The sequence below is a fragment of the Leptidea sinapis genome, chromosome 25, assembly GCF_905404315.1.
Source record: "Leptidea sinapis chromosome 25, ilLepSina1.1, whole genome shotgun sequence".
In the NCBI taxonomy this organism is placed as follows: Eukaryota; Metazoa; Arthropoda; class Insecta; order Lepidoptera; family Pieridae; genus Leptidea; species Leptidea sinapis.
In genome coordinates, this window is record NC_066289.1 from 4,763,159 (window position 1) to 4,786,838 (window position 23,680).

Here is a 23,680-nt window from a genome sequence, read left to right on the forward strand (position 1 = left end):
ATGTGTTCCTCAGATAAAGGGTCTTGACAGACAGACAGGTGGATGGACAACAAAGTAATCGTATAAGGGTTCCGCTTTTTCTTTTTGAGGTACGAAACTCGAAAAGAACTAGAAAGATTACAGAAACATTCTTATATGATAAAAGATCTAACAAAAGAAGCAGATGGAGAGAAATACCTAAAACAAAGAAGACATCAGCACTAAGTCAATTGCAGTAGCAACCATTACTAGTAGAGCCTAGAGGATCTGGCCTATCCTTTACCAATCGGCCAAACATGTAAAAAAATTTTTAAACAATAAACTTATTTTTTTTCATTCAGCCAACCCATGGCTCTGTCTGATTAAGATTTAATTCATTTTTATTTATTCTTTCGTTTCGGACCGAAACTTCGGCTTTCGATTTTGGTAATAGACCTCCTGTTTCGTTTTTTAAAATAATTTAAATAGTCGTCCTTTTTTATGGAAAAGGAGGACAAACGGGCGTACGGGTCGCCTGGTGTTAAGTGATCACCGCCGCCCACAACCTCTTACAACGCCAGAGGAATCACAGATGCGTTGCCGGCTTTGTAGAAAGGTGTATGCGCTTTTTTGAAGGTCGGAATGGTCCCGGAAACACTGCACAAGGAAGCTCATTTCACAGCTTTGTAGTACGTGGAAGAAAGCTCCTTAAAAACCGCACTGTGGAGGACCGCCACACATCCAGATGGTGGGTATGATATCCTAATTTGTGGCGTGTCGTGCGAAGGTGGAATTCGACGGAATCAGGTGAAACAGCTCTTCGGAACACACCCGATGATAAATGCCGTAGAAGACACATAGTGAAGCGATGTCTCTACGTAACTTTGTCGTTTTGTGTTGAAAGGCTGCAGAACAATTATCGCAACCTGTGAATGCATGAGAGGCGGGTACTATTTTGCCTTGATACCTACCTACTCTAACTTCATAGGTTTCATCATCAAAATCGATAGCGTAATCAGCCAAATTACACAATAATGTGTATTGTACTTACTCATTTTTGATAATAATATATTGCTAAAGAACATTAAAGTAAGTTTCTTTTATTGTTTAGGTACTTATATCGCGGTATTCCGACATGTTGCTCACTGTAACTACCACCTTGTTACATCTTAAACAGAAGACACACATTTCCGCTTTATGTACATACTTATTTAATGTTAAAGCCTGCCAACCGCGGTTCCGGCAGCTTTTTATCTGCAATAAAATTCTCTTCATTTTCATGTAAAGAAAAAATGGCAGATGAACGTAATATACTTTGTATATTTCCCTGTTTACAACCCAATGGTCCAGGTAGAAGATAACCAACCCAATGCAAAATTTGCATGTTCTTCAGGCTTTATAATTTCCATTGATACCTATTTCATTTGGTTGACAAGTAAGAGAAGTAATTTAAAAAATCCTGTTTTTTCATTTTTAATTACTTACAGTTGACAGGATATTTTCAGCCAACACATTCGCAAATCGCAATGTTTTTTAAAGTTAATTCATTTATTAAAAGACTTCTCATAGTTGACCGATCGGTAAAGATCGGTGATATAATACCATACCATTGCGAATGCGAACGCGACACCAAGTCAACCACACCGCCCTCGGAGACTTAGGCGCGGCCATCTACAACATACCGCTGGCACTCGTCACTTTGACCAACACTCGCATCACAAATCACACACCTGCAATAACACTACACACTAAATATAGTCACACACTTATACATTCACACATAACATACAAACACACATATTCAAATTCAAATATTTTTATTCAAAATAGGATTTAAAATCACTTATTGAACGTCAAAAACTACCACCCATTCAAAAGAGACTGCCTCAGACCTGAGAAGAATGTGCGCAAGAAACTCGGCGGGCTTTTTTTTTTCAAATATAAAATATGGATTAAAATGTGATATCGTACAATAAACATTTATAATTAAAGAGCCTGAGGGTGTTCGCTTTATTCCCAGTCCGTGGTGTCATTAAGAAAATCATTTATGCTATAATAACCTTTCCCACATAAACGTTTTTTAACAATTCTTTTAAATTTCGTAACACATTTGTTTTGTACATTTTCTGGGACTTACTACTCAACCCAACCGAGTAGTAGGCATAACAAGTTTATGTTTGTTGATGAACATACAGAACATTATCAAAAATGTATTGAGAAGCAATAGTCAAAATGTATATTTCTTAAATTTTTTCTCTTAATGATTCTTTAGGACCTAGGTTATACGCGCGAATAGCCCTCTTCTGCAGCACAAAGATGGTATTAATATCGGCCGCACTGCCCCATAACAATATACCATAGGACATAATACTATGAAAATAACTAAAGTATACTAATCTCGCCGTATCTATGTCAGTTAACCGTCTAATTTTCTTAACCGCATATGCTACAGAACTAAGCCTATTCGCCAATCCTTCAATATGGGGGCCCCACTGCAATTTGTAATCAAGAGTAATGCCAAGAAATACAGCAGATTCCACTGGTTTTACCATCTCTCCATTTAATAAAATATTCGCATCTACATTTTTGACATTTGGCGCGGTGAATTTAATATATTTGGTTTTATGACTATTTAACAATTAAGTTATTGGCGCTAAACCAGTACACGATGTCAGATAGAGCATTGTTTACTTCGTCATATAAAACGTGGCATCGTTTCACTTTGAATATAAGTGAAGTGTCATCCGCAATCAATACCACCTTGTGTTTTTTTCTACAAGGTTAGGTAGATCATTTATATAAATTAGGAAGAGGAAGGGTCCAAGAATCGACCCTTGTGGTACCCCTATACCGAGAGGAGTCCCAGGAGATCTCCTGCCATTCACCTCGACCCTCTGAATCCTATTATTTAAATATGAGATCAGAAGATCGAGTGAAGTCTGGAAACACGCCATGTTCAATACAGCTATTAAAAACTAGTGCTAGATATGGTGCTATAACGTCAATAACAGAACTTATTATTTTTACAGATATGCCACATACATATATCACCGCACTCACCGGCGAGTGCGGTGATATATGTCTATATATATGTGATATAAATCTCTTCAAACCTAGAGTCCATTGGACTAACAGATATATTATTAGATCGTTAGTGATCTTCTCTCCATCCAGCCTAGTGACCAGGCGATGCGAGGTTCGAGTGTCCTGCCGAGACGCCCCGCTCCTGTGACCTATAATTTCAGCCTCTAAGGCCCCCGCCAGGCTTTGCTGTAGACTTTACCTTTAGGGCCTCTACAACAAAGAAGGGCACAGAGGCCGAGAGAAGATGTAGGGCACAGAGGAAAAAAAAGTTCGATGATAGGCCGGATCTTAGACTATACTTGAACACAAAAAAACCTAATACCAGATCGTTTTACATAAAATACATAAACTTAAATAGCAGAGGTGTTACTATACAGCTTTGAAGAAGATTGGAACAAATAAGACAGCACTTAATTATATTATGTAGGTACATATTAGAAACGTTACCGAGAGAAATGGCACGAAAAATAAAACATTTACAAAGAACTGAAAATGAAAGAACTCAAATCTCGTGCAGGAGTTCACATTGCGTGATGTTACAGAGATTGCATAAGAAAATAATGAGAAAAGTAGTATCAAAAATAGGACTACGAATAGGACAAAAGACTGTGAGTAAATTACTTACTCCATAAAGCCCCTGAATAATAACGTTGCTAAGGACTTTGTTTTTTTTAAAGATGATGTAAACATAATCATTTCTGGTAAACAAAAACGAGGACTAAGAAAAGAAAGGTCAAATCAGGTAATTGTCATTTTTTGTCATAAGCCGTTTTACGTTCTATCAGTGGGCTCAAAAGGCTCCTTTGCACAGGGCGCTGGCTAGATTATGGGTACCACAACGGCGCCGTTTTCTGCCGTGAAGCAGTAATGTATAATCATACTGTGTTTCCTTCTGAAGGGCGCCGTAGCTAGTGAAATTATTGGGCAAATGAGACTTAACATTTTATGTCTCAAGGTGATGAGCGCAGTTGTAGTGCCGCTCAGAATTTTTGGGGTTTTTCAAGAATCCTGAACACTGCATTGTAATGGACAGGGCGTATCAATTACCATCAGCTGAACGTCCTGCTCGTCTCGTCCCTTGTTTTCATAAAAAAAACGTTTTATCACCTAGCGTAACCAGAAACTCAATATAACGTACATAAAGAACAGAAACATTGGGTTCATATTTGAAGCTCTGAAATGCATAGGAGTTATAACTTATAAGAACACTACTGAGCTATTGGATAACATTGCTTGCGACATTAAATCTTTAGAATGTAAGTATGTATCCTATGACAAATATCAGCACTGTAAGATGCCTTCAAAAGTTTTAAAATCAATCAATTACCCTGAGCGACTCTGCATTGTAATGGGCAGGGCGTATCACTTAGCATAAGATGAACGTATTGCTGAATTCATAGCTTTTTCTTCTGATAAATTACTTTTTTGTTAAAATGCCCAGATTGCTGTTCTTTTAACATTCCAACATCAGAAATGAAGTTTACATAGAAGCAACATACTGCTTAGTTAGCTAGTAGAAAAAAAAGCACCGATGTATCTACTTAGCACCTTCATTTTAAACTTATGTAACTTATGTTAAAAACTTAGTCATAAAACATAAATCTGTGAAAGCAGGAATTAGTGCTGAAGATTAATAAACTCTATCCATGGTTTATAACACTGTTTAGGGCAATCGAAACCAGTTTCATCGCTGTATTCTCATTATAAATATTTTCAATTCATATTCAATAACGTGAAGTGAGGCAACAACCGGCGGCCAGTCGCCAATGTCACGGATGTTTATCTACCTACAAGGCTACAACTTCAAGTATCAATCTTGTAATTAGTACTATCTACTCAACGCGTGTCGCCTTTCACAAGTTATCAACGTTAATTATTATTGTTTTATTTATGAGATAAGTGTTTGGAGTTCACTAAACTTTTAGTAAAGAATATGGCGCTTACGTTTAAGAAAGGTAAGTAGGTAAGTACTTATTTATAATAATAATAAGTACTTTGTATGTAATCATTTGTCTGTTTATTAATTCAATAGTATGGTTCATTCTCCCAGCTTGAATAAGTAGATATATTTAGTGCCTTAGTGGTGATATGCTCCCTAGTACCTACCTAGTGAGGTAATAAAAGTTAAGAAATAATAATCTATCTTGCATCTATTTATATTTACTGCAGAGAGGTATTACCTATTAGAAATAGGTAAGTATTAAAGTTTCAGCACATACCTACCTATTCATCATTGTGCATCCTGGGGGAGATTTAAAGCTTAGAGATGTCCATTATTATGAATGTTTTGAGTGGCGACTAAGGGCTATTTGATGACCAAAAGGCCAGGGTCGATCGGTTAGAACCACACTCGCACGGTAAACTGGTGTAAACTAGCGATATGTTTTTCAGAAGTTAGTGTCGAGAACTGGCGTCCATTCCTCAACCACAGTATGTACAGCGGTCCTCAAACAAACTACCCTGGGAGGGTAGGGTACCGACTCAGCCAAAGCCGCAGAATCTAAGCCGGGGCTCCCACTGTATTCTGGGAGAACACAGTGCCGCTTATCGCCGACCATAAACGAGACAACAACACAATAGCGCCCCACTTCACGCTAAACGTGGAGTCTTGTAATAAAAGGGAAATTCACTCCAACTTAAAAGCCGACCAAAAATACGCCGGGTACAGGATTGAGCATAATTTTATGTCTCACACCAGGGTTGCGTTCATAGCAATCTTCTATAGAGTCCGACCTATTAGATTTGGGAGTGTAATTAATTTAATCGTGTTAAATTTTACTCCAGATTCAACGCGTTAATCATAAACAAAACCAATTTGTCGTATTTATACCTAATCACTCTTTAACAACCCTCAAAGTCAAATAAACTTTTATAAATTAGGCTTAAACTAAGCGCTTTTGAATATTAACTATAAATATTTCTTTAATATTACTGAATCTACCGGAAAAACTACCGTGTTCTTTTCATGAGCGTAGAGCTCTTGAAAAGGTAGGTACAAGAAACTCAACGGCCAATCTTTTCAATCAATATAATTTTTGCAATAGTTGCAGTTAATGGTGCTGCATCCAATATATTATTACCTAATCGTGTTATTTAAAAGAGTTTTAAATTTCAAATATTTCATAAAAAGAAAATAAATAACAAAATGATTAATTATCCTATATTGTGTCAACCTTACGAGCTTGCATTCATTGTTGGTGTAAGGATGCTTCGTGAACATGACGGTCGTGATTACTGTCATATTTGGCAATCACACTCCATTAGGCTTGGCCTAGTTTAGGTATAGGTACCTAATAGGTTTGGAATTAGTTAATAGTAATATTATGACCTTGATCACATCTCACTGCGCCCCGTATTCTGAGACATAAAGACAAAATGTCGTGCCTTCACCATGCCAGTTACATACCACACCGGCCGCGGCACTTACACCCTACAAACCCACATTACATTAGTTTTGCGGTTCGAAAAAATAAGGGCACAATGAACATTTTATTATTTTATATTGTTATTAATATTGGGGAAAGTAAAGCACTTAAATGTGTAGACATATTGTGCCCTTTACACCTGGTCGGATGCACGTCGCCCTACACATACTCGTTGTGGTGAGGAGGAGATTCGGGCAAACGTCTTTTCCTTACGCAACCGTGTATCTAAATCGCAATCTCAAGGGCTATAACCTTTCAGAGGCTCATAATCCTAAGCGGGCTCAAGAGGGGTAGATGTTCGCCTGAAGTGTGAGCTTTGAGGCACCCCGCTCTCATTGCGGCTATAGCCTCACACTCCAGTATACATGTAAATCTGGATATATTTAGGGTCTTTGTAGGACTCTTGGCAGAATTTGAATAGGCTGGATTCACTCAGGTCAATTTTTGCTAGGTGTCCTTTAAGTTTCCAATATCCAGAGAGGAAACCTGTGAGGGTTGGTAATTGACTCCTGGCTAAGTTTGTACAAAGCTTTGCCCACCTCCAATTGTAGACACCTAAAAGCAGCTTAGCTTGCCTAAGCCCTGATAACGAGTTATTTGTTATGTGTTAATTCAGGTATATTCATAGTGGCAGCTAAACGTACACCGTTTGGCAAGTATGGTGGGGCCCTCAAGGACGTTCACCCATCAGATCTGTTCGCCACGGCTGCAAGACAAGCTCTCACTTCTTCGAACATCGATGCAGCAGCTGTGGATACTGTTAATGTTGGACATGTATTTGCCGTAAGTTTCCTTGCGTCAGGTAAGAAGGCTTCACGTGTTTAAACACTTCTGATACTAAAATACAAATACGCTGGGAAGAACTAAAGCGAGGCGTGAAGTTTTTTTTGCAATTACTTATTGTTCGTATTGATTTCCGAAACACCGAAAATTTTAAAGGAAGCGAAATTAGTGATTCAAAATTGATTGCCACCCGGGTATCTTCAAAAAAGCTCATACTGGCATAAACGGCCCGAAACACTCATGGTATTCCTTTAGATACGTAAGTATCGATCCCTATTCTGTGCCTTTAGTGTTGCAGGAGAGTAATATATTTAGGAGTATGAAATATTTTTGAACTCGTTGAACTTCATCCGACTTAACGATCTGTTGTAGATGTATGATTATGATTATTTGTATCTTGGAATTTCTATCTAGCTGAGCTGTTCCGGAGATGGTGCGTTGTCTTCTCGTCACGGAGCTCTGAAGGCGGGCATCCCTCAGGAGAAGCCAGCGATGAGCGTCAACGTGCAATGCGGCTCCGGCTTGCAGGCCCTTATCAGCAGCGCTCAAGTAATGTGGCGAATTATTGTTTCCACTTTTCTCCGGGTTAATCTGCCAGCTTTCTGTTATATTATTCTTGTTTTTGTGTTAAAGTTAAAAACAGATGTATATAGGTACTATATAAGCGTTCTAAGTTATGAAATCTGAAAGGTAGATTTTTCCGTATTTATTTACACATCGTGGGTAGGATCAAGAAGTCAAAATATATCTCGATTCTCGAACCTTATTTAGACAGATAATATTTATTTTTTTCTGACACTGTGTATTTTTGTTTTCTACGTCATGGGTTATGGCGTAATTGTAAATTTTTTATTAAAGTAACATCAAAAAGTTATTAAAACTTTCTTGAGACATACCTACCTACCTAACTTTTTTATATACCTATATTTTTTATAGAAATTATCAAATAATGGACAAAATTGCTCTTGCACAAAATTATACATTTGAATGACTTCGCAAAAATAGCGCTATAAAAGTTAATTTTCAGGATATACTAACTGGCGCTGCTCAAATATCTCTCTGCGGGGGCACGGAGAATATGTCGGGAATGCCGTTTCTCGTTCGCGGCGCAAATCTCGGGATCGCTCTGGGGGCGACATTGAAGTTCGAAGACGCCTTGACCTCTGGACCTGATAACACGTACTGTGACTATCTAATGGCGCAGAATGCGGAGAAGCTCGCCGAACAGTTTAGTCTAAAACGAGGGGAGGTGGACGAGTTTGCTTTACAGTCGCATCGGAAGTGGAAAACCGGTTTTTTGCAAAACTATGCTCCATTTTAAAATTTATGACAACTAGGTTAATATGTAATATAAATATTGAAATTACACAGCGTGTGATAATGGTGTATTCGGCGCTGAAATGGCGGCAGTGACCGTGAAAACGAGAAGTAAGGAAGTTGTGGTGGACAGAGATGAGCATCCCAGTCCAGGGTCGGACGTGCATGAACTGTGCAAGTTGCCCGTGATTCACAAGAGAGGCGGCGTGGTGACGGTGGGGAATTCCGCGGTAAGAAGAAAATCCTGAGATTATTAAATTATTATAAACCAGTGGACTTATTTCGCTATACAAAGACCATTGAAACTTATTACCTACCATAACAGCATCAATAGAACTTAATTAAAATATTGTATTTTTATGTAAATCGAATGTTCTAAAGCGGGTTAAAATCACTTTTAATTATTCAATATAGGTATCTACAGAAAGCCGAAGCACATAATATAGCGTAACATAATATACAACCTGTGAAAATGTTATTAATTTAATTAGTATCTTTTCTTGATTTACCCCTGGCAAGTAAACTGCAAAAAAAATACCTGGATATGGGACTACCAATTTAAAGGGTTTCTGGGTTATCACTTTTACCGGTTTTATTTTCAAACGTAACTCACTCACAAAATTCAAAATCTTGATGATCAACAAAGAGTCCTCGGGCGTTATTTTAAGGATTCGGTCTCCGAATGGTAAGACACCGCATTGAAAAACCAAGATGGCCGCCATGCAAATTAACAAGAAGTAGAGATAACTTTTTATGAATAACAAACTGTTCGGAAATTTCGAAATTAGATTAAAGGAACATATTGCCGCATTTACGAATAATCATCGCGAAAAATCACACTTCGCGAAACATTTAATTGATACAGGTCACTCACTCGGAAACAATAATAATTTTAATATTTTACATACATGTGAAAAAGGATTTCGCTTAAATGTGTTAGAGCAATTAGAGATAGAAAAAAAACTGTATATGAAACACGAGCAGTGGGGCCGACTAACACTGCACACGATTTAGTCAGTGTGCTTTTCTTTTATTTATTTAGTAACCATACATCTTACACAAATAAGTTTACAATAATATGGTAACAAACAGACCTAAAGATACATTAATTTCTACTTATATTTATATATTAGAAATGAAAGTTAGTTAGACATGGTTTTGAAGTGGATCGATTTGAGCTAAGATTTCAGTTTTAAAATGGGTTAAGTTGTGTTGTGGCAAGTTATATCTATTGGAGGAAGATGTTTGTTTAGTTCTATTTTATAATAATACTAGCCGTCCCGACAGACGTTGTCCTGTACACACGTGTTAAATTTGGAAAATCGGTCCAGTCGTTAGGAGATCACTAACATACGTAGGAGAATTATATGTGACATCCTCGAATTGACTTGAAAACTCTAAAAATCGTCTTGAAATCATCATAATCGGTCTAGCTATTTAGGGAGTTACTTCAATTGTGAATGTAAACCATCCTCGAATCCAGTTGAACACACACAGAAAATTTCATTCAAATCGGTCCAGCCGTTTAGGAGGAGTTCACTGTCAACACACGTACAGAAGAATTATATATATATAATTCTTAATAATTCTTAATATATATATATATATATAGTTAAATGACGAACTGGGTATCAAATATTTTTATCTACACCCATGCTTTAAATTCCCTATTAAAGATTCTGAAACAGTTAGCTTATTGCCAACATTAAAACATCCAATGTCGTAATAACCATTACATCATCCAAACGAGTGTTGTAATGTTGTACTGAATTTCATAACAACACTACTTGGTTTTTTTTCGATCCCTTCATGCGCAAAGAGTTTCAACACACAGCCACATTTTTATTGCTAGATGCGTGGTATCTGTATGAATTCCAAAAAAAATAATATTTTCGCTTACGCGCGTTCCACACTACCAGAACGTGGAGCGTCGTAAAAAAAGTAGGATATTCGAAACCCCGCCATTTTTATTGAAAAAATGAGCGATTCAAGTTTTGATAGCACACCGCCGGATATTTAAAACGCTGCAAAAGAACATAATATTCAAGTGAATTTTAATAATGCACTATACAAAATGTAAATTACTACTAAAATAAATAATTCTTGAGTTTATTTGTATATGTATAATCACTAATGGATGATATTAGGTTACTACTAAGACGGCTGGCTGTTTTAAAGTTAGCAGTAAGCAACCGGTTTCAGAATCTTTTAAAGGATTCATATTCTGGGTGTAGATAAAGTCTTGTATGCAACTGTTGATAATTAGGTATTAAAACACTCATGTGATACTATTATCACGATAAACGCACATTCGTGTTTTAATACCCCTTATTACACAACAGTTGCATAAATAACTATAACAATGTACTGTAGAGGCCTGCAGACGGCGCAGCTGCGGTGGTGGTGGTGGGTGAAGCAGCTGTGTCTCATCACCAGCTGTGTCCGCTGGCGAGGGTGGTGGCGAGCTGCTCCTCCGGCCGGGGCGTAGGTCCAGCGCCCGCCATACGCGAGCTGCTGCGGGCGACGGACCTTCACCTAGAAGACATCGACCTGATTGAAGTAATGAAATCCCAGCCACTTTTCAGGCATTATCTATAAAAAAATGGCTCCGTCGTAAATCCTACTACTCCACAGCTGAATATCTAAGTGATCGGACAGTCTGGGAGTAGATTATGATTATTTTATAGCGATAGAAATTACTGTACAATATTGTATATTTTTATTGAAAGGAGCGCAAAAAAAGAATGCTGGGAGAGTTTCTAGCGCCGCTTCTTCTCTCTCAGAGCGCTATTTGTTTCCGAAGCGATAGTAGTATCTAGTATATTAGAAATGACATCAAAAAAAATTCTAAAGGAATAAATTTTGAGAAAATAAATGCCATTTATGCCTTTATATATTGAGGTTCTTTTGTACAGGATGCCGGCTAGTTTGTGGGTACCACAACGGCACCTATTTCTGCCGTGAAGCAGTAATTTTTAAACATTACTGTGTTTCGGAAGGCGCCGTAGCTAGTGAAATTACTAGGCAAATGAGACTTAACATCTTATGTCTCGAGGTGACGAGCGGAATTGTAGTGCCGCTCAGAATGTTTGGGTTTTTCAAGAAACCTGCACTGCATTGTAATGGGCAAGGAGTATCAATTACCATCAGCTGAACGTGCTGCTCGTCTCGTCCCTTATTTTCATAAAAAAAAAACTCTACCCAAACGAGATTTACCTACATACCTCCGAGCGTGAAAGCTCAGTCTCATTCAATACCTTAAAAATTAATTGCTCAGTGCGCACATAGAAGTATTCACACCAATAAATATAAAAATCCCAAAATTTTTAAAATATCAAGTTATTAAGCAACAAAGTCGAACAAGTACCTAATATCCCCCTTCCCCTTTTGTTGTTTCGTTATCAAACGTTCGCACATTGACCTGCAGAGATAACATTGAACAAAATAAATAATAAAATGTTAACTTTTACCAAACATGTAGAGAATTGAATCGTTTATTTAAAAGTATTTAATTTAGACTTCATTTAATGAAAATCCAATAGCAAAAAGACAAGATAACCTAAAAATTTATTGCCCTCCAAAATTTATAGATTTTAAAATATCACATGTATTTCGTATAGTAATGTTGTGCCTACCTATAATTAAAGTACATTTAAACTATATTATTATATTTGTTTTATTCTCAGTGCATAAGTTAATAAATTGTATTAAGTTGGTAAGTCTTTATGAATAAATAAAAAAAATAACCTAACCTGATCTAAAAACTATGACCAAAATCATAGCCGAGGCAAGTTTATTGCGGTTTCAAAGTAATTTTTATAAATCTTATAAATATACATATCCAAATAAATGACTGATATCTGATGAGATCCTCGATCAACATTTAATAATATTCATCTCAATTTAGTTTCTTTATTTAATAAACAGATCATCATAATATTTATAAGATCTCAGAATGGTTCCATTTCAATAAATTGTAACTGTATCGTTCAAATTTTTGCTTTGCAAGATGAACGAGTCATTTGCGGCTCAAACTGTTGCCTGCATCAGGGAGCTGGAAGTTGATGCGGATAGAGTGAACGTGAACGGAGGAGCCCTGGCGCTAGGACACCCCGTGGCTGCTTCTGGAGCGAGGATCATTGCCCACTTGGTGCATCAGCTGAGGTAAAACTTCATAATATCATCTCAAGAAGAAAAAGTAAATTCTCGACGCAAGCACAGCGGGCGGAGGAGGCCTTTTTTATAAAAATAAGGGACAAGACAACTGCGCTCCTCACCTTGAGACATGTCAATGAGAGATGTCAAGGCTCATTTGCCCAGTAGGTAATTTAACTACCTCTTCAGACCGAAACACAGTAATGCTTCACGGCAGAAATAAGCGCTGTTGTGATACCCATAATCTAGCCGACATCCGGTGCAAAGAAGCCTCCCACTGGCCTTGCGACAGGATCAACAAAGTGGCATACATATCGCGAGTGTAAGACGCAGCTTGTCATGCACACTAAAGTAATAAACCCTTTCCTGTTTTTATCGTTTGACTAACAGCAAGAGGCTCTACAGACGCATAAATTATTCAAGAAAATTCTATTATACCGCATAATTTATGCTAAATTATGATACCAACTAACACCAGGGTGTTGAACTCAGGCATCAGTGTGCGCGCGCATCACTCTGGTAATTTTTCCCTAGCGCACCAAAAGAAGCATAAATGCAAAAGTTTAATTATTTTCACTCAAAAATCTTCAATGTACCTAAGTAGGTATGGATAGGTTCTTGAATTGCAGAGCCATCATCATCATCAGCCGGAAGACGTCCACTGCTGGACAAAGGCCTCTCCCATAGATTTCCACGACGATCGATCCTGCGCTGCCCTCATCCAACGTATTCCGGCAACCTTGACCAGATCGTTGGTCCATCTTGTGGGGGCCTACCAACACTGCGTCTTCCAGTACGTGGTCGCCATTCGAGGACTTTACTGCCCCAACGGCCATCTGTCCGTCGAACTATGTGCCCTGCCCACTGCCACTTCAGTTTCGCAATCATTTGGGCTATGTCGGATTGCAGTGTTGCTTGTAAATTATTTTTTATTGTTACAGAGCGCGTGGGCTCAAGCGCGCAATTGCATCAGCGTTCATCGGTGACGGACTAGGCATCGCTCTACTGTTGGAATCTGTCTAACATTAGAATAAGGACCTATAATTTAAAAGATTTTTAATATTAGGCATCGTTGATAAATTATGTTAAGAATAAAATTATTTCAGTATTTTCTTATTTTTTAGTTTCATTTTAATTAATAATATGCATCCTTGCTTGGCTGGGTCCACAGCCTAAGAAAGGCTAATAGGTACTTAAATAGCATCTGTTCAATTATTTTCTGATTTTAGTCACGTTGAGCGAAGCACCTATTTTCTTAAAAAAAGGATGTTCTTAGAATGGAAACTATATCATATGGCCAAATTGTATATATACACTGGCCTTCAAAAGTAAGTATCACACTTTTAAAATTGGGATAACGTTTTAAGTTCACAAGATATACTTTCGAAATAAAAAGGACTCCAAAGAGAATTTAATTTTGTACATAAAAACTTTATAGTCGGTAACCTTCTTTTAAGAATTGGCTGAAAAAAAACTTCAAAAACAAAACCATTCCTGTTTCAAAGTGGACGTTTCCGAATTACAATTTTACCATTCACATTTTTCTTTCTGTTTTAAATTTTTTTCAAGATCGATGGGTCTTGTTTTAAAAATTTATGCTAAAAAGCACATAACTTTTATTTATCATGCCTCTTTCAGTTGAAGAATGTGCTAGGATCATGGCTTTTCTGGAACTAGGCATCAGTATGCGTCGCACTGCAAGAATGGTGGGTGTGACGGCACGAACGGTCCAGAAGGTAAAGTGAAGGTACGAAGAGACTGGACACCATCCGAGAAGACCTTGTAATGGCAGACCCAGGTGTACCAGTGCCCGAGAAGATCGTTATATTATTTCCACTGTGTTAAGAAATCGCCACCAAAATGCAGTTGAAGTCCAGCAACAGCTACTTCAGACCCGGAGGGACAACATTAGTGACAGTACAGTGAGAAGAAGACTTGCTGAAGCAAATTGGAAACCCCGAAGACCAGCGAGTGGCCCAAAACTCGAGAGACAGCATCGAGTAGCGAGACTGCGATACGCCCGTGAACACATGCAGTGGGATGAAGAAGAATGGCCAAGAATTTTGTTTGCAGATGAGTCTCGATTCTCCCTTTACACTTCTGATGGAAGGCGAAGTGTTTACAGGCGACCTGGTGAGCGATACCTTCAAGCCTGCATCTCAGAAAGAGTCCAATACGGTGGAGGCAGTGTACATGTATGGGCTGGCATATCTTCAGAAGGTCGCACAGAGCTAGTAGCCATAGAAAATGGCACCCTCACTGGGCAAAGATATGCTCAAGAGATTCTCAATGAGTATGCAGGGCCGTATTTAGCAAATATGGGTGATGGATCGATGCTGATGCATGATAATGCCCGGCCACACACGGCTCATATACAAGAGTATATTCAGCAGGTCGGTATCAGCGTGATGGCTTGGCCATCAAGAAGTCCTGATCTCAAACCGATTGAACACGCCTGGGATGAGCTTGGGAGGTTCGGTTAGGAGGAGTCAGAAATCGCAGACCACCACCTACTACCCTCAGGGCACTAAAGCAGGCCCTGGTAGAAGAATGGGAGAATATTCCCCAACATCGGCTCCGAAACCTAGTGTTCAGTATGCCAAACCGGCTCGAAGCTGTAATCAGAGCTCGAGAAGGGAATACCAGTTATTAAAAATTAAATAACATGTAATACATTTTAGTTGAATTTTTTAACACTAAACTAAAAATGTCTATTTTCATTGTTTTATCTTTTTTAAGTTAAAAATGTTACTAATGTATAATTTTAGTTTCTAAGAATTAAAGCCTATAAAATTTGCAACAAAACTTTTTTAATCTTAAACCTCTAACTTCTATAGTTAAGAAAAAAAATTAATTTGAAAAGTGTGATACTTGCTTTTGCAGGCCAGTGTATTAAGTGTATTCTGGATTTTCATTGATAATGACAGTAAAATCAGAGGACGGTCGCTCCGTTCTCAATCTGTGGTATGATTAAGAGTCATTTATGTTATAGTAACCTTTACCACACAAACGTTTTCAACAATTTTAATGGGACCAAAATCAACGGGGACTTTTCGACAAACAAACTCTTCAGAAGTTCAGACACTTCTTTCTAAGCCCACGCAAGTAACTTTGCCATAGTTTACCAAAGGAACTATAACTAGGTAAGTAGGCTAACTTTAGTGTTTACTTGTCATTCGATGTATTTTATTTGAGTCTGATAAAACAAAAGTGCTGTTTATACAAATAATATAATCAAATTTCCGACGACATTACATTATTCAAGAGATAAACAGTTACGAAATTATCTCGAAAGAAGTCAGTAGGTAGGTACTCGAAAAATAGATTCTTGGCGTATTTTTTATTATTATCAGTTCATTATCTTGTACCTACTACAGCTATTATGGCGATACTGAACAAGGGTAAGGTCACATAATATTATTATTCAATAATTATAAATTATGTCCATATTATTATCTCATTTAAATTTTTTGAAACACCTTGGAATATTTCAACTTATAGTAAGATAAACTTGTTTTATTTGCTTATGATATAGGACTGTTCATTGTCAGCGCAAAACGGACGCCATTTTGTAAATATGGCGGCCCATTACGGGAGTTGCCAGCATCACACGCATTTGCTGCTGCGGCTAAAGCCACATTCCAGAGTGCCAATGTTAATCCAAGCTTAGTGGATTGTACAATAGTGGGCAATGTACATTTTGTAAGTTGACATTTTATGGTTGTTTTAACTAATAAAATATTAAAACTCAATGGTGTATGCGCCTGAGCAACAAAAGAGGACTAGGAAATACCCGGTGCGTTAATTTATTATTCATTTTGATTGAACTTTTACAGCTTAGTCAGTGTGATGGCGGTAAAACTCCGCGATACTGTGGTATTTACTCTGGAGTCCCCATAGAAAAACCTGCGTTGGGGGTCAACAAAACCTGTGCTTCTGGATTGCAAGCGCTAATTTCATCAGGAGTGGTACGATGTTGCCCTTCAAAATTTACGTTATTATATATCAAACTCTTACTTACTTTATAAAACTTTTTTTTAGGAAATATTGTCGGGATCGTCTAACACTTGTCTCACTGGAGGTACCGAAATCATGTCATCTTTACCAATGCTCGCTCGAAACGTGAGATTCGGTACATCTCTAAGCATTCCCTACGTTCTTGAAGATTATATTACGAAGGAATTCCAGGACAGTTACACTGAAGTAAGCCTACAGCAAATGTCTGAAAATCTAGCTCGGAAGTTTAATATATCTAGAAATGATGCAGATGATTTTGCTGCTAAAAGCCATCTTAAATTCATATCAGGTTGGTACTATTATTAATACTAGCTTACTTAGCCTCTCATCTGCCCAGTCACGCTAAATATAGTAAAGTGGCAAGTTATAGGCAAATATTATAATGTTGGATTACACGGGTAGGTGAGGTAAAAATAATGTGAAATACTACTTTGATATAGATACTACCGACCTTTTGTAAACTTTCATGACTCAATCACGAATGCTTTAGCAGCACATACATAAAATAACAAAAAATATGTAGGTAATAGGTAGCACAAGATCGGAACTGACATTAATAACAGTTGATGAAATGGCTTCATTTCAGGTCAGGAACGAGGTGTATTTGACCCTGAACTCACTAGTATAGATGTTACCCTGAAGAAAAGAGAATTAACAATTTCTAAAGATGATTTACCCGACGCTAGTATATCAGTAGAAAAATTATCGAGTATTAGTCCTATTTTAGAGTCCGGGTGTATTTTAACTGCTGGGAACACTGCAGTAAGTACGATGGAATTCTACATGAATATGCTTGATCGGCCTAAGCACCTACATACTAAGTTCTAAATAGAGGAATATAGATAGATATAGAAGATGATGTCTTCGTAACGTCAACAAGGGCTTAATCGGCCCCAGTCAGATCAGTCTGCTGACTACTCTCAAAGCGAACGTGTGCAAGAGTTGTATTATATTCTTAGTCTTTTTTTAATGAAAGGGGAAAAAGTACGTTCGGGTCACCGGATTATAAGTGACTTTGGCAACACAGGAGCGATGCCGGCCTTTTAGGATGGTGTACGTTAAAGCGAATGACCGCACTGGATTCGCTCGTGCGTTCAACTTCGCTTTCGTGGGCAATATGTGGGGAAAACTTGTAGCACGAGTAGCACATACTATTTTGTATTACAAATGCGACTATTTATGTATTTATATTTCAATTGTTTTTTTTTTGTTATTATTTTATTTATTTTATCTAAATTTGCGTGTGCCAAGTATACTTTGCGTGCGTCAAGTAAACTTTTCGCACTCAAACAACAGTGTAATTTACGAAAAAACTCATGCGTAATTTTTAAATGGGCAAACGGCTCTTTTTCAACCACAATTTTTTTTTGAAGGCTAGTACCTACTCATATCGTATCGTCCTGGAAACACCGCGCAAGAAAGCTTTGATTGTAAGTAGGTAGGTGGCAGAAATTAACTTAACCGCACTGTGGAGGAACGCCAAACTCCAGATTTCGAGGGTAATATCGGGCAAATAAATATTGTTAGTATTATAAATTTAATAAATAATATTACCCTGCTATTTATAGATACAATAAAATCTTCTTTAAGACACAAAAGATCTGGACGTCCACGAGGTTTAGTATTATATATTATATTATTTATTCGTAATAAAAACACGATTAAAGCAGTAAAGGAAAGAAATTGAAAAAATTCTGCCTACAAACGAAGATTATTATGACGGGAAATTTTTATTTAATGACTAGAGAATTTTTCCTATCGAGCCTCATTTCAATTGCAGAATGATCGAATTTATGCTCTTAGAAGCTTCTCAATAAGGTATCAGAATACAACGTGGAAAACGTGGTCGTACAACCGACATCAGTGATGGTTGGGTGAAGTGTTAGCTATCATGATGGAATGATATCCATATTTTTGTGAAAAAGGTATCCATATCAATATACGATTCTTGACAACATAATGGAATATGGTCAGATTTTGAGAGTATCTATGACATATAATTTGGAGTTAATAAAAAATTGGCAATGAAGATTTTTGTTTTGAATAATTGATATCTTTTCTCTTTAAAAAAAATTATTAACGACAATGGAGATCATTTTGAATGAGCATCATATTTTAAAATACTATTAATCTTAAAATTAACGGACACTGCAATAACAATAATGTTTTATACAACAGAAAAAAGATTTTTACTTGTAATAATATTAGTGGCAAGACTAGGTATAGATAGCTAATAATTAAAGTTAGTTGTCTAATAAGTTTCCCACAAACATATTATTCACAATACCAAAACGTAAAATATGGTGTGAGAAGTTTATAATGAAACTTGTTTTCTAGGTTCCTGCAGATGGCGCAGCAGCACTTTTGGTCGCCAGTGAAGAGGTTGTAACGAAAAATAATTTAAATCCTCTCGCGAGAATCACGGGCTGGTCCTGTATTGGAGTGAATCCTCAAGAACCTGGTTTAGGAAGTGTGGCTTCTGTTGAAAACCTCATGAATATAACAAAATGTAGACTAGCTGATATTGATAGTTTTGAGGTAAAATTTATAAATACTAAAATATGTTATAGTTAGGTATATCGTCTGGCAAATCATCAGATTAACCGCGGCGTCCAAACAACTTGCAACGGCCGAAAGTTTTAATTTTTTTTACGTCTGCTAAGTAATAAGATTTATAAACAACTGAAGGTTGAACTAATCTTGTACCTTGTTGACAGGTTTACGAAAAGTAGGTACATATTTTTCCGTAGCAGCAGGCCTGTCTCACTCCACGTGCAGTGGAGTACGGTGGCCGCTACAGAGCAGACCAGCCAGTAGGGACCATAGAGTAGTAGGGACTCACGAGCGAGCAGTGAAACACGCGCGAGCCTTGTTGTACGTAACTACTTCACAGATCCGACTGATATTTTAAAAATGGAAAAACATAAAAAAGCATAGCATATTAAATGTTATTGTGATTTAAATTTTAATGTATGACGCTTCCTAAAGACACTGAAACAATGTAATTTAAAGTGATTATTATTATTATGAATTTAACATTTATGATAATAATAACCTATTTATTACCTATAGATACTATGTAGGTTCAATGGTTGTTTCGTTTGCCATTTTGATAAGGTGACCTTATCTAGGTAGGTACCTACCGTTTTAGGTAAAGAAGACAACCCTAAGGTGGGGGCAACTTCTAGGTGAATAAAAATGTAGGTTAATAGCGCTGTGCGATCTGAATTACACCTTATTGTATAGCCGCAAGAGTTCCTATTTCTTAAATTGATTTTGCGGAGTGAATCTTCTGTATTTGTACTATTATATATTCTTTGATAGCAGTACAAACAAGTAAGATTCATTAAAACTGAAATGTGTCAAACTGAACTGCATTTCAAAGTCTAGTGAACTATGGTTTGTAACTCTTTCGAATTTATATTACATAGTTATAAATTCATCATCAGAGAAACTGCTTGGTTTATAAACAGCTGTATGTGTTTGAAGCACTAAAACCAAAGCTTTTTTTATCTTAAATGGTCGAATTTTTCCAGATAAATGAGATCTTTTCGTCGGAAGCACTTGTTACTGCTAAAGCTTTGAAAATAGATGAGCAGAGAGTGAACCAGTACGGAGGAGCAATCGCTTTGGGCAATCCAGTTGCAGCAACCGGGGCAAGGATGGCAGTACACATAGTTCATCAGATCAGGTTGGTACCTATGTATTGAAAATCAGCAAGAGATGTAAAGCGATCCTGGTGAGTGGAGATCTATTCAAATACCCCTAGGTATTTATACTTAAGTCTTCGGATATGACTATATTGTATAAAATACCCAAAACCGCTTGTTATTATGCAGCGCCAGAAGAAGTGCATAGGTATGGAACCAAAAAAAGCAGTAGTTTTTATGTCAGACAGCACAGGGCTAACTTGATGATCAGTTATGTCACACCACAGGTCATGATCTATTCTTTAATTAAAGTGTAACTTTCACCAATATTTTCAGGTCAAATAAATATCAAAAGGCTGTTGCTGTCTCAAGCACTGGCGGTGGACAAGGTGTTGCAGTAATGTTTGAAAAGGTTTAGAGCAGCAGCAATACTCACTAAGCGACATGAGCAATGTCATTGAATAAGTTGTAGCTTATCTGTTTGGATACTCAATCAATGCAATTAAATTATAACTTTCATGTGGTATGAACTTTATTACTCATTATTCTTTATGTGTGCAAATCCACAGTATGAGATGGGGCATTATCAGGGACCCACTACACTCATTCTGATGAAGGACCTTGATGGGCCTCCAGGAGTGGTCCGAAAATAGTAGTTACAGACACCAACACACCATAAAGCCATTTAAAATAAAAGAGGTGAAATTTATAATTAAAAAAAAAAAAATGTGGAATTGGTTCTATCTGTTCAATATTTTCAGCATAATGTATATAATTGAAGTGTTATGGGTGTCAGAAATTTATCCAGAGTACTTTCAGGAATTCCATTTTGTTTTATATCTTGATTGTTATATCTGTATAAGTGATTTGAAAGTAAGCTAACATTTAATAACACCATAAAATTGTATATATTAATATTGTTTTATTATAAACCTAATTAAAGTAAAGAACATAGTATAAAGGTATGGATTGAAAAAAGGTAAGTCATCAAATAACTATGTCCAATCATAGTAGCTTGTCCAATACCTAAAATATGTCCAGATTCTTTCTGGTTTTTTGTGGCAAGGATCAGGTTAATATCTTCAGAACACTCCCTGTGATGGTTGCAGTAGAAGACTCTCAATAAATAATATCTCTATGCATATGCAACGGATCAAGCCATCTACAAAATACAGTATCTCCAATAATTTAAGTTTTTCTCCAGTAAATTAACAATTTAAGAATTAGCATGATACAATAAATTATTGCTTCTTTAAGTAATCTATGTTAAAGTCTCGCCTTTTGTAACCTGAAATAAAAGAGATTAATCATCAAACTTTATGGTTGCAACTGTAATGATTTGACAACTCAAAAAAATTATATAGTGTTTATTATGTTTTTAACTTAATAATAATTTTTCTCTCCTTACTATATGAAAGAGAAAATATAATTTGTTCTGCATGTTTTTTATAATATAACATTATGAAAACTTGTGATAATTTAAGTGATGAGAATTAGGTGAGCAAAAAAATTTGGGTCTGAAATCTGAATGATTCTGATACAAATGTATTTTATAAAATAAAGAAAAGGCTTGGTTTGCAATAACAGTGGTATAACCATCAAATAAATATAATAGGAGTGTTCACTACAATTCCACTTTTTCTTTGTTACAAAGATTTTGTGTCATTATTACTTATTAAGTATAAGTTGGTAAAATATGATGACCAATTGATTGGTCATGTGCTTTTAATATCAACATCCATTCAAATACAGAAGTGTCAATGCTATCTTACAAATAAATAAGATTAAACTTACACAAGCCTCCAAATAATCAATTTTTCTTTCCAACGAAGTTAACTTTTCGTTCAGTGTTGCAAGCCTAGATCTACAAGACATATCTGAAATTAAACAAGAAAAAAAATTTAATGAATATAATATATACCTAAAATTTAACGACCTTACAAATAAAATTGGCATAAAGTTATAACTAAGTATAAACCAGGAATATGTCAAATGTTTACAATTAGACATTTTGCTTACGAATGGTTTGTTCAGACATGTAACATATCCCGTGTTTATTTGCAAGGCAGCTTGTCATTAGGAAAAGTTCAGAATTATCATTGTATTGACAGTGTTGTCAACAATAACGTTAACATTTTGCATTTTCTTTGTTTATCATCAGTTATAACTTTATACCAAGTTTATTTGTAAGGCCGTAAAACTATTATAGTTATTATTACAATTTAGCATATAAAGCTTTGAAAACTGTGATAGAAGAGGATTCCCTATTCATTTGGTCTATCAGCCTTAACATTTTTTAAGATAATGTGATGCCAAGACTGTAAGAGTGTTTAATTGTTAGTAATTCATGCCATGTTCACTTTCAATGGACATACTACAAGCTTGGATATCATTCTCAAAAACTGGATGTATTGCATTCTTCTACATAGCAGTTTTCTGCCACATACAGCCAATTAAAGAATGAGATATTTTATGCATTTTCCTGGATGATGAGATAGGCACCTTAAAATATAGTGCTTACACCATCCTAAAAGGTTGCAGTTTAAAAGTTAAACTCCTGTGATTCCTCTGGTATTGTAGAATAATGTTGGCAGCAGTGCATTAACATTGGGTGACATTTGAACAAACACAACTTTCATATGAACATTTTGTATATCTTTTAATACTTTAAGTTTATTTCTTATTGTTGCTTGCACCGGTTCTTCGGTATGGTGTTAGAGATTTGACAGTGAAAAGAATTCAAAATTAATGGCTTCCATTTTTTACGTTACTCGAATTGAAATAAATTACTTACTGAGTACTCTGCGCATAAATTACTCATCATAAAACACTAACTCACCAAAGGAATTCAAAAAATCTGTTATTTTCTTTATTGATCCTGTAATAACTTCAATATATTCTCTATTAGCCCAATCTTGTTGAATTTGTTTTTGAATAGTTTCACGGGGTGGTGTAGACATTTTATAATAATTTTCTTAAAATGTTAATGACTGTACACACAATAACTTTTTTGTGTGTAGTTTACATTGAATATTGATTGCTTTTACAATTCGCTAATAGCTTCAAAAATCAAAACGAAATGCCTAATATTATTATATCGAATTCTCAATCTAATAATAACAATTTTGAGTACTGAGTACTGACTGACCACAGAACACTTTTGTCTTTTACAGTTTACTCTAACGAGGTACTGACAGACGGCAGTTTACATTTCATTTTCACATCTGACAGCAATGAGATTTTTTTTGTTAGGTAGGTATACTATCTCGGAGATTTTGGCTCGCACGTTTC

At 36.4% G+C, this 23,680-nt stretch overlaps 3 protein-coding genes across 5 annotated transcripts; 2 read left to right on the plus strand and 1 right to left on the minus strand.

Annotated features, from left to right (window-relative positions):
- Positions 1-4,867: 4,867 nt before the first annotated feature.
- On the plus strand, positions 4,868-13,838 carry LOC126972091 (3-ketoacyl-CoA thiolase, mitochondrial-like). Its single transcript, XM_050818676.1, has 8 exons — positions 4,868-4,997; positions 7,084-7,250; positions 7,665-7,799; positions 8,278-8,542; positions 8,622-8,797; positions 10,941-11,126; positions 12,577-12,731; positions 13,664-13,838. The coding sequence occupies exons 1-8, from the start codon at positions 4,976-4,978 to the stop codon at positions 13,743-13,745; spliced, it is 1,188 nt and encodes a 395-aa protein (XP_050674633.1). The 5' UTR covers positions 4,868-4,975; the 3' UTR covers positions 13,746-13,838.
- Positions 13,839-15,967: 2,129 nt separating this feature from the next.
- LOC126972088 (3-ketoacyl-CoA thiolase, mitochondrial-like) lies at positions 15,968-21,304 on the plus strand. Of its 3 annotated transcripts, XM_050818671.1 has the most exons (8): positions 15,968-16,123; positions 16,258-16,424; positions 16,559-16,690; positions 16,764-17,028; positions 17,326-17,501; positions 19,077-19,277; positions 20,276-20,430; positions 20,726-21,304. In XM_050818671.1, exons 1-8 carry the CDS (start codon positions 16,105-16,107, stop codon positions 20,805-20,807), a joined length of 1,197 nt encoding a protein of 398 aa, XP_050674628.1. In that variant the 5' UTR covers positions 15,968-16,104; the 3' UTR covers positions 20,808-21,304. The 3 variants fall into 3 exon arrangements, with proteins under 3 accessions (XP_050674628.1, XP_050674629.1, XP_050674630.1); XM_050818672.1 differs by lacking the exon at positions 16,559-16,690 and having other exon boundaries at positions 15,969-16,123; XM_050818673.1 differs by lacking the exon at positions 16,258-16,424 and having other exon boundaries at positions 16,105-16,123.
- Positions 21,292-23,573, minus strand: LOC126972125 (probable protein BRICK1-B). The gene is made up of 3 exons (XM_050818719.1): positions 23,229-23,573; positions 22,184-22,266; positions 21,292-21,677 (listed from the first exon to the last, which is right to left on the minus strand). Exons 1-3 carry the CDS (start codon positions 23,347-23,349, stop codon positions 21,651-21,653), a joined length of 231 nt encoding a protein of 76 aa, XP_050674676.1. The 5' UTR covers positions 23,350-23,573; the 3' UTR covers positions 21,292-21,650.
- Between the last annotated feature and the right edge of the window lie 107 nt (positions 23,574-23,680).